The sequence below is a fragment of the Ips typographus genome, linkage group LG4, assembly GCF_016097725.1.
Source record: "Ips typographus isolate SLU linkage group LG4, UJ_Ityp_2.0, whole genome shotgun sequence".
Lineage (NCBI taxonomy): Eukaryota > Metazoa > Arthropoda > Insecta > Coleoptera > Curculionidae > Ips > Ips typographus.
Genome location: NC_138425.1, coordinates 7,900,342 through 7,912,666, shown reverse-complemented (window position 1 = coordinate 7,912,666; position 12,325 = coordinate 7,900,342). Strand labels below are relative to the sequence as shown.

Below are 12,325 nucleotides of genomic sequence, written 5' to 3'. Positions count from 1 at the left end.
TCAAAGTTATTAATGACAAAATAAATTTTAATATTTATTAACACGGTCTGGTGATAACATCATAAATTCTGATCAGTATAATTTTACATATTAAATTTGATGCATTGTAAAAGCTAATAATAACTAGTCTCAAATTTAACCCAATGTCAAAAAGTCTAATTAATTTCATAATTTTTATAAAAAGAAAATCTCACCGTTAGGCTACCTTAATTATCCACATTGTGAAAGATCATTTTGACGTCATTATGCAAAACAGAAATTAATTGCTACTCTAACAAATATAATTGAAACCTCCAAGGGCCGCATTATTACCGGTGATCGTTAAACCACCCTAAAGACCTTTGGGTGCTCGGCATAATAAACTGGTCATTACACCTCACAGAATGATCTCTGAATGCCTCGATTTACCGGGCTAGAGATTTATTATGCGTTATTGGAGTTTAATCCCCGGTGATCTGTTTTGGAAATTCGCTGCTTTATATTCAAATAGGCTTCGGTCGGGACATAAGGAAACTTTAGGATTGACCGTATTGTGAAAGCGAATGGCTTCAAGCCAAATTGGAGTATCATTATGTAGAGCCAACCTAATCATTTTTCTTCAAGAATTTAGATTTATACAAGGCAGTACTGGCATTAGGAAATATTGAATAGATTATATATATATAACATATTTTAAAAAGCATGCAAAACTTTATCATTATGACATTCTAAAATGTTTACTGAATCTAACAAGATAGGTAACCTACAAACATTAATCCACCTTCAGGTAAATGTATATCCAGTTATTAGGAATATTATCATTAATCTATGTCGGGTCTTCTGTAGGTGTGGCAGTGAGTTGAATTTATCTCTTGATAAAATTAACAAAATAGAAAATGTGAACACATTAATCAATTTTAAAGAAATCTTTGACGGTATAAGTTCTAGAGATAAAATTGCCATGAAAATATAGTAGTAAAGACTTTCTTGTCAAAATTATTTTCAGTACCGTTTATAAATAATTATTAACTAGAATACTCTATCAGATTAAGCTCATCATCACTGAAATATTCACATTCGTTCAGCATAAAAATACTCTTCCACCGTCTTTGCACTTACATTTCAATCTTCTCTAGATTTGTCATTGACAAACAAAAAAAAAGTTTTAATATCTATTAGGCTCTTTATTTTCTGCGAAGTCAAATCAAAAAGAGAAAAGGAATGGTTTATTAGCGTTGCCCTGTTATTACTCAAGGACTTAATAAACAGAGATCAAAAGGTAACAAAGTCTGTGCATGCGCTTACAAATTGTTATCAAATTACGTTCCAGGAAGTTATTACAGTATCTCGTGTTAGGAGAAACCTTATGATACAAATATTACTTTTTTCAAGTCATTTACTGAATGTGACCATTCTGGACTGTTGTAGCGTAAAGCGAAATATTTTTAATTGTGAAAAAGTGACAACTATTCTGTTGTTCGTGATGCAGTAATAAATGCTACAGAATTGACTGTAAGACACAACTAAAGTTTTATACCAGTTTACTTTAACAAGTACTGGTCCAATAGACATTCTCCTAGAATCTTTTGTAGACATAAGCACCTCACTTAATTAAGTTTTAATCTGCAATTAAAAAAGCTTTATTCAACAAAAATATGACAACATTCACTGTTAAACAACATTGTGCGACTATTTGGTAATAAAGTTTTTAAAAGCATTTTAACCAACAAATTGGTAAAAAAATGGCCATCCAACCAGAAACCTGACTGAATTGACAGGGTAGGTATTTATAAAGCTCTAATCCGCAATGCGTAATAATAGAGCAACTTCATGCATATTAAACGAGCCCTTGAACAGAGCAATCATTATTTTCGGACGGGTTAGTAAATGACTGCGTTCATTTTCGAATCTAACAGGATTTAATCGCTTTGTAAGTTCAATTAGTTTGTTTGACACCTAACTCTATTTGAACGCGGGATGACGTTGGTTTCCTTTTCAAATGTTAATTTAAATGTAAATGAAAACGTTATACGTTTATTGCTGGACATTTCTAATTTTAGTATGAGTGGAAATTTACTGAAGTGCTTTAGACTAACATAATGATCAATCTTATTATCCTGATATCAACCCCTTTGGCTTCAAATTAAACTTAAGGGTAATGAAATTGAGATAAGGGAACTAATGAGAGGATTGTATGAATATTGATATGTCTACGTTCTCTGAAGTCGGATATAATTTCGGGGTAATTTGGATACACGACAAACTTATTAAGGGTTATTTATGACACTCATGAGGTTTATTAAACCTATCCACGTGCACGAGTTCAAGAAACTAGAATAAAAGTCTAATTTGTTTTGTCGTGGCCGTTAATAAAAACCGAAATAAAAACAGCAAACGTTTAGGAATTTAATTAAATAATTTTAAAAAATCTCTAAATAGAAAGTACTTCATCAAAAACCTGCCAACCTTGAAATATTACAAAAACGACTTTACAACCAAAATTGCTAAACTTTACACAATAGGTAACTCGCTAAGTTTCAGACAACCGCAAAAGTCAATTTTAGGGTTTTTGTGAGTTATTGTACTTCTCAGTAAATAAATGGAGTTTTTAGAGTGGTTTTAAAGAATTACTGCAGCCATTTCTTTTGGAACCAGTACAACTTATTATCAAGAACAAACTAATTTAGCCTGACCTACAAAAAATTACCAAGTGGTCTTAGAAGAATTAAACAACCATGTATGTTAATCTTCATTTCTAAAGTTGTTAAACCCCAGCAGAAAATTTATTTCTGAGTGATATGGGTAACGAATTCTCAAACATAAAGTGGAAAGTATAATTTTAATTTGAAACGCGATAAGTTGATGAATGGAAATGGGTAAACATGTTGCCGCGTTTTTATCGTCCAGAAAGCCCCTAATTAAAACAAAAAACCTATACACATGTCGGATACGTCAGTCGTAAACAATCCTTAATTAACGACACAACTTTCGAATTGGCACAAGCAATGAGTAATTTCAAACATTCTGGAAATGACATTGCAGCAATAAGGCAAAACAAAAATGTTTGACTTCAAATCAGACACATTCTCATTGACTAATTTGTATTGTACAATTTGTTAATTAGCAAAGGAATGTTACTGTCACTTTAATGTTCCAGGTATCAACTATTAAGTATAAACCCCTTTGTGATGTGTCTGTCACACAACTGCTTTGAGCAGTTAATTAACTTTAAAACAAATTACGCAAGTGAAAAGGCAAAGACCGAATCTGATGAGAAATTGCATCCTTAACAGGGAGATGCCGTGTAATAACTGTTTTGGTTTCCTAGGGGAGATCATAGCGAGTAATTTTGTTTGTTCTAGCTACTTCCCTGTTTCTCTTTTCTATTACCGCAGCTTTGCTCGGTGCCCAGAGGGATTGCTGGCCAAGTACTGAAAGACTAAATGTGGTTATTGTACTCTAATTTTATAAAGTTTCATTCTTTAAATGACAAAACCAAGCATTAAATTAAAATATAATTTGCTTGGTATCAGTTTAAAACTTTTAGTACCCTACTGTTCAACTACTACACTGGGTTAGAGCAGAAGTTTAAACCAACATTTTATAAACAGGAAAATAACCTCTTTTTTACTGCTAGTTTACACGTGTTTGTCACTAAAAAGTTAGAAACCTCTACAGAACAAAAGTTTGTTAAAACAACACGTGCCACTTATTTTAGAATGTTTATTTATATTTCTCCTAATTACTTATGCAACACTCTGAAAAATTTTTTAGTTTTATACCTGGCGTATAATTGAATAAAGAAAAAATAATTTAAAAAAAGTTATACGTTAACAAAACTTTCCAAGATGAATAGCTGTATTCAACAAAGTGAAAGTCAAACATACTAAAAGTCTCTCTTGTTGGTCATTTTTCTCGTTTAAATAAATATGAGCCTTCTTCAAACAACTTTTCAAGTACTTAAGATAGTTTGCATCTTAGATATCTATGCATGCATTGGGTGCGTTGACTGAATATTCTTCAGAAGTGAAATAATATGAATGGAAGTTAAAAGCACTGTGACCCAGTTTTATCTACTGAATGAAAATCATATTTCCATTTATCGGAGCAGCTTTCCATTAAGGTTAAAATGTTTGGCCCTGCTTATCATAAGTACGAAAATGAAATAAATACGTTAGTCTGAGTTGCTCCATACCTTTGTGATGTTTAAAAACTACTGAATGGGTTTGACTATTTTCAGTTTAGTTTTATAATCTGCGTGTAACATTATAGCAGTGAGTTAATTTATTTATAATTAAGGCTCTTTGGATTTCCAGTTACAACAACAGGTTGAAGCTAAATTTTCGCTCTAATACCTGGAAATAAACGTCCATCTGGACCCTAATTGGAAACGTCAAAAGAGGGGCACCTCTAATTATTATTCCATTTGCAAAACCCCACTTTGACGAGCCAAATTAACAATTTTGCGAGTACATTATTGGCAAATTTTTAGGATTATTAGAATGCTATATTAATTTAATTAATTCTGGGTAACTCACCTCATTTTCAAAGAGTATTTCAGTCCCGTCAAGTAGCACATAATACCAACACAACCATAAAAAATTGTTGATGGCGAACGAGGCAAACAGATTCATGTGGATCAGTATCCGAGCGCATCTCAGCGATCTGAAACAAATAGAAACCGGAAATAAAAATTTATGGTTTGGGGATTTCTTCTTTGATTCGTCGTCGAATATCGTCAATTTACGGTATATTGGATGTGCACCGCGTTTTTCTCAATTCCTTAGCTCAATTTAAGGCGTTTATCGCTTCTACAATCCATTATGATGTGATGGTTATGTGTTCCAACTTTACCACATAAATTTTCATATTTATTATTTCTCCAAAACTAAATTTCAGTTAAAAAGTGATCTCCCAAAATTAGAAACTAATAGAAAAAAATAGATTCTTATCTTAAGTAAGACTACAAAACTACAACACAAATTATGGAAGGAGAGCTTTTTAAAATTAACTCTCCTGTAATAAAGAAAATCTTAAACAGCAGAAAATATTGTATTATAGTCAAGAAAACGTATTTAAGAAACCTAAACTGTAAAATAAGCTTTAAGTGAAGATAAGAGATTCAGAGAAGCTTTTGTATTCTAAAATCTAACTACGTGGATTTCATAATAGATACGTGGGGAAAAAATCGTTGATGGTGATATGAAGGTTGTCATGTAATGTTCTCTTAAAAATATCACAAAAGATATAGATCGCTCTTTTAAATATTTACATCCAATTAAAAATAACTCTTATTGTTAAAACTAATACATTTTATTGTTTTATGTTTATGCAATATTTTGCCCCTTTTAAAAACTAAACTCAATTACAAAGTTTCTCTTGCATGTATACACATCAATTTAACAAGCATTATCTGACAAGCATATTTTCGGCTGTGCTATTTTTGTTCAGCAGTAAATATTGTCACACTATATTGGAATAAAGAAGGCAAACATTAGCTCATTCGCGTATCTATCAAATATCCATACAAAATGTAAAAATGAAAGTACCAAGCAAATGACCGAATTACGTCAACAGAATAGCGTCCGGGAAATGAGAAAATAGTTTTACTGAAAATGCATATTAATAGCCTTGTTCATGTAAATTGTAATTTCCGTTAACTTCCTAACTGGCTGGTTGTTTGCTTCTGTTTTGCATTTTTAAAGGTTATCGGTTAGAACGGTGATTAAATATTTACCGTTTTCAGCTGAAACTCGTGGAATCCTAGAAATTTAATTTTTACGCTCCCACTTTCCTCTTTGGGGAATGGTTTAATAATTGTAATATTTTCAAGACTTAATGATCCGGAGTTTCTTTCATTTCAGAAAGTGTTTCTCAGGATAATCTCATCATCTGCATCTGCAGAGTTAAACGTGGCCGTAATCGTATTTTTAAACTTTCCGAGCAGAAAGAGAGAACTGTTTTTAAAAACAAACTCGATTTGCCCGTACTCTGTTGTTTTACTCAATTTTTAATGAAATAGAAATGTTTATGGTGCAGAATTTTCCACAAAAAGTTTCGTTGGTTGGTGGTCTACAACTAGAATTCCCTAACCAGGATGTTTACTTAACCGAGGTGCGAATACAGATAGGGTGGGGTTACGCTTTCATGTTAGTTTCAAATATCCAACAAAGTCTTAAACATAAGGAAGACTTCCCACGTTAAAATACACATATTGTAGTGTTGTAGTGGTGAAAAATGTTTACTGAATTGAAAGTTTGAAAGTAAAAACCTACAAAAAAGACACATTTTTTATTAGCTTGCAGTATAAAATAAACTTTTTCTCATAATAAAACTTATAATTATTATTACTCGAGGCACATTTTCCACTCAATGAGCTAATAATTGTAAACTATTATTTGTTTACAAATCCAAAATATTGACACAATCTATGAATGAAATGAGGCGCATATTTCAATATTAACATTATTAGAAAACCACAATTGGGCGACCTAATAATACTTACAAAATAACAATTAACACCACATTTCAATTATGTTGTAGAATTAATTAATTTCCCTATTTGAGATTGGGTGATGAACACAGAATGTGGTATAAATAGACAGGAATAAACAACATCACTATTCAGTAAAAGAAAAATAGAGATAAATAGTAGTAGAGCTCTACCAAATTAGAGAAGAGATTTTCGGGTTTTGAGAGATAATTTTCAAGTTGTTTTTACAATTTATTTATTCCATAATAAAGGAAGTTTTTGAATTAAATTATTTTGTTTTAAGTCAAATGACCTAGCTCAATAACAGTTTACATTAATTATGATATATGTAGTATGAAACTAAATGTACTAGCTTAACACCCTACTAAGCTTAAGGTCATGTGAGGGTAAAAGCCCCCTATTATTGTATATGGAGTTTAGTTCTTTGGCGTAAGCCCTTAATTTGAAAAGCTTTTTATATTAGAAATAGACTGTTCAACATGAACGTTAATAATAATTATTTTTTTCCCAAACTATAAAAAATCAGCTTGTCTATTTATGGACATCAACAAGCATAACACAATTAACATATTTGTAGTTGCACATTGGTTTATAGCCCATTTCATATGAAATAAAAGTATGTATTGGTGAAGTCAAATATTTTTGCTGATGAAGTCAAAAATACACAGAATAATTTTTCATGTTAAAGATTTGCATGCTGATGCTTGTTGGGAACGTAAAGACGATGCTCACCGATCAAAGTGTGATTAATGAATTTTTGCAATCAGGCAACCCACATCGCGACCATCTAATTTTTTTCTCCAGCACACTGAATTGTGGATCTTTTTGTGGGATCGCACAAAATGGAGTTATGAATAACAAACTTTGGCCCAGAGTGGCTTTTCAGCGAGGAGATTTATGATCCCCAGCTTCCATTCCGGTCAGTTTCGCAGGGATAAAACCGTCATTGTCATAGAAAAATACGGGGCTCTCATCCATTTCTGTCAAAATGTTTATTAAATTTCAAGTGCAATGTTCAAACCAGTAGAAACTCTTCAAACAAAAAAATCTTTTAAAATGACTAACATCAAAAACAAATTCCATTTAAACAAATCGGGGAATTCGAAAAGGACAAAATAATCTTTGGCAAGAAATTATAAAGTCCGTAATTATTTTGGGGAGAAAACATGCCATCAGGATGGAAATAAGAGTAACATAAAGCAGCTCCGGAAGAGGAGAGGTCCCGAAAAGTTAATTAAAACTGAGACACAAAGACCTACTTCTAAAACCAATTCCAGGTTAAACATTAAGTAATCTTGTCTTCACCTCTTTTGTCTGATCATCTCCAAATTATTCCTGTTTTTTTTTGCTAACACCAACTTTGGCATGGAGAACGTAATTTGCTGATATCAAATTTAACCGGTCGTAATTTATTTGAGCTGGTTCTGGCTATCGGAAATCGAGGATAATCCCAAACAAAACAAACACACAATATTCGTTTTGCTTAACGAACCGTTTGGTCTGTTCTGCATTTCGACATTGCAGATAAATTTTAATTAGGTTAGGGATTTAATTGAGAAGATCGATTTGAAAACTGATAATGGATTCGGTTGGTCGGTTTTAAAAAATACAAAAGGGAAATCATAATTTCAGAGGTAAAATCAGTTTATTCAGTTTAATTTGAAATTCCATGGAAATTCCACCGCGTCTTGGAACGTGGGCTTTGCTTTAAGAATAATTTGCTGCATTACCTTCTAAGAGTTGATGTTAACTGCATATTGAATTACATGGCAAAACTAAATTACACAAAGAATTTAAACTTGAGCGCGGAGTTTCTAAAATGATTTACGGTTGAAAAAATGTCTGAACAATATTAAAAAGGAGCAGAGGTGTTAATAAAGTTCAATCTAAACCTCCATACTAAAACAACCGCAGAGGTTTTAAAATATGAGCTTTATATTCAAATTTTACAAAATTTAATAAGGGAGATTTATCTCGATTCCATATTTCATCGTAAAACCAGACCTGAAAAAAGATTCTCCTTTTCAAAGTTTTAATCTGATCAGGCCAATATCAATTATGAATGAGGTCTGAAGAATTGGAAAAAGAATTACGGTTTGCAGTTATTCGGTTCTCCAATATGAAAACATTATAAAAGAATTGCTTCGAAAATTGAATTTTTATTGTTTGCTCAAGTTTTTCAGTTGAGAGAATGCGCTTTTATTTCGGGAAATTCATCTTGGTTTATTCAAATATTGTCTAACTCGTTTGTTGGTAGAGAGGCGCAATAAATAAATGCAATTTTTTTGTTTTGTATCGATTACAAGAAATTTATGCTAAAAGTTTACAAAAGACCTGTTGTACGAACATAAAAATGTCAACGCAAAAAATATACGTTGCGCAAAAAAGGTCCAAAATAACGATAACAATTATTTATAAAAGGTGATTTAGAATTCATGCTCTGCTACATTCTGCTTGTAAAAACAAGAGGGTTTATTTAGAAAATTGAAATAAAGCCGGGCAAAGAAGACGCTTCATTTATTCCGTCTTTGCTTGGAGTAAATTGAATGATGCTAATAAAAATTAATGTATATTTTAGAAAAAAAAATCGGCGTATGTACATTTTAACTAGACTTGTTCTTTGGAAGAACGAGAAAACGCTTATTAAACCCTTTATTGTATGGATTTCTACAACGTGTAAAAGTGACACTAAAAAACTTTTTAAACTAAAGATACTAAAGATAAATTTAAAGATACTTACTTAAAGTAGAAAAGGAGAGCCAAAGAAACCAGCAAAGCCACAAGAGATATGATATATCCGACAGAATGGATGCCGACAACTATCGTTCTAAACTGAAAGAGACAAAGTAGTTTGTAAATGGGCTCTGATTTTTCTTCGTAAAATAATAGGCTAGCAAGGTTCTATAAAAATATTGCCTGACAAATGCTTACCGATAAATCAGCTGTGTTAACACACGTGGTGTAGTTTACCCAGGTCTTGTTATACTCTTCATGAAAGTACCACGTGCCGTCGTCATCGCACTTGTAGAAGACGATGTCTGTCAAAATACAAAAGGTTAAAGGTCTACTGTTTTTGTTATTTCAACAAGGTTGAAAAGTGCATCTTAAGTTAAAATTAACTAAGTAAATGGAAATTTCCTATTGTCCTGAATATTGACGACTGTGGTTGTGTAAACTGCAGCAGCATATCCCTATAAAATATCATTAGCAAATATTCAGAGTGATTTACGAGGTTCCTGTTCTCTATAAATCACTTTACTCAAATCAAATTTCATTTTATTCGTAAACACAGGTTAAGGTTAAAAAGTTAATAAAAAGGATCTTTCAATCTCTATGATAATGATAGAAAACTTGATAAAGAAGAAGATGTTGAAAGTACTATTTTCCCGAGTATCAAAATAAAAAAATATATAGGTATATTTCTATGATGTTTTGGAGAAATATATTTTTGACCTGTCTCTAAATTTTTGAAACAGGGAGTTATCGAGTGAAAGCTATACAGAATGTGACACTGTGAAAAATTCTGAATAATGTTACGTATTGAATTGAGCTTGCTATTTGAAAAATGTAACATAAATTTGTTATACATATTTCCTAATAAATTATACTCGTACAATCACATCATAAAAACTACAGGCAGTTAATTTAAATCACCACAAACACGCACTACATAACTTAATAGTTAATAAAATTATTCATAAACGATTTTCAGATATTCTTTTATAAAAGGTTAACTACAATCAGATTCTATGTTAACAACTCCCAGCCTTGAAGTATGTGAAAGTAGTACAAAAATAGAAAACAGCGTAATTCCGTGACTAACATTAATTACATGCGTTCCTGATCAATTACGTTTTAGGGCCCTTCGAAAAAAGGATTTAAATTAAACCTGGTTCTGCTAATCACACATTGCTCGCAAATAACTACAACTTGTAACCACATTTTTAGTCGTACAACGTAATTATTTTAAATCCTTTTACATTTTGCGACAGGTTAGTACACGAAGAGCAATAATTCTTTAGGCTAAAAGAAGATTGATAGGACTGAAAATGTCTCTAGGAGATTACTTTTCCGGTCCATGCTGCATACAAACGATTTAAACAGCTTTAAACTTGTAGATATGTAAATTGCACACATGCCTGTGACGGCACATGGCTGATATGGATTGGACTAATCTGCATGCATAAGGTTTTACTTCAGTTTCGATCATATAATCAATTATTGCAAGTGCCTGGGGTCAACAGTGAAACACAATGAGTTTGAATTCCATCAATCAGAGATGTGACCTAAATTTTGTCAAAAGATCATATAAACTAAAACTGAATTTGATAGATTAAATTCAAGCTATTAGAAAGCAATGTCTTTCAAACTAATTACCGTCCGGAATCCGGAACAGGCAAACTTTTAACGACTTTCAGATGGTACGAGAAAAAGCGGAAAAACGATTTTTCAAAGGTGTGGATGTGAAAAAGTGCATTTATTTACTTTAGTGTGTTAAGTGCCTTCAGCGACTTGTAAAAAATTAGAACATAATTCTCGTGAAAATCTCTAAAGGAAATGTTTAGCTCATTTAATCAGATGAGCTTTGTGATGATATTTCACGTTAAATCTGCATCAGTTTTGCGTACTCTTTAGAATATTGTTAAGGCGAAGAGGAGCGAAGAAGCAGAATGGTGAATAATGCAATTAATCGAATCTACTTAAGAGATGCAACTTTTAGAGGAAAACCGAGAAACTCCGTCTAACAATTTTCAGCGTGCTTATATTAAATTCAAGATAAAACTTTCAACTTTTGGTGGGTTATTTTTCTTTACCAATGTAGCCTTAAAGCGGATTTTCCTCTCACGGCAGGTAATTTCTTGCATTGCCGTTATATTTAATTAAGCGGTGGAATACACCTGCAGAGTTAAACAGAATATTAAAAGGAGTTGTTTTAAATATAACTTTTATAGCATATCCAGTTAATATACTATTTCATAGCTCCAATAAAATGAACATACTAAGTAAGACATATAAATTAAATTAATTAAAATACACAAAATTCTTACGTGAATGATTTATATGTTTGGAACCATCAGGGATCAAAGTAAAACAGAAACGTACATGTTTATTCCAGGTTTCTACTTTTCAAATTCGCAAGCTTAAGTATTCGGAAAAGTTTTTCCGGCTTGTAAACATGAAAGTTTAAACATGCTCTAGACAAAATTGCTTTTCCATATTGCACGTAGAAAAAAGACAAATCTTGGAAAAACATCTCTAAACATGGAGTAGCAACGTTGAACTTTTTAACAGTAACATTGCTAACACGTTTCCCGGAATAACTTTACATGTTCTGCAATGATTGGAAGTTTCCAATCTTTCTTCAAGTTATCTTTAAGAGAAAACTGTTATTGAGGTAATGTAAGAGATTGTTTTGGTTTTATAGAATTTTTTTCTAGGGGCAATTCACATTTCCAAAGTAGTTATTATCAAAGTAACGTGACTGTTTTAAAGTATTCTATTTTGAAGTCAGCTTTGGAGCTTTATTGTACAATAATTATTTAAATTGATAAAACGTATTAATTAATAATTATTTAAAATTTGTACGTATACCTGCACAATTTTAAAGACGTTTTACCCAACAATTATCTAATTAAGTTTGTAACTCCTCTGAAACTTTTTCTTTTTATCCTTCATAGTTGTATTACATTGTATATAACGTATATCTTTTCATTTTTAATATAAAAATGCTAGTAGTACAAGCTTTTGCGTAGTAGATATATTTATAGAACTATGAACAAAAGAGATATGAAAGATACGGCTATGAAAAGAGCATTCACTTTATATTGCTGAGCATCTATGATTTCCAGCAAA

At 31.6% G+C, this 12,325-nt stretch overlaps 1 protein-coding gene across 4 annotated transcripts in view; it reads right to left on the bottom strand.

The window, feature by feature from the left end:
* The window catches only part of LOC145728806 (calcitonin gene-related peptide type 1 receptor-like), a 50,266-nt gene that overhangs the window by 18,807 nt on the left and 19,134 nt on the right, over positions 1–12,325 (bottom strand). For all 4 annotated transcript variants that reach the window (XM_081979329.1, XM_081979326.1, XM_081979330.1 and 1 more), the window contains exons 4-6: positions 9,404–9,510; positions 9,213–9,304; positions 4,518–4,644 (exon numbers count right to left, since the gene is read on the bottom strand). In XM_081979329.1, the coding sequence (XP_081835455.1) occupies positions 4,518–4,644; positions 9,213–9,304; positions 9,404–9,510 (326 nt within the window). The remainder of the gene's footprint in view (positions 1–4,517; positions 4,645–9,212; positions 9,305–9,403; positions 9,511–12,325) is intronic.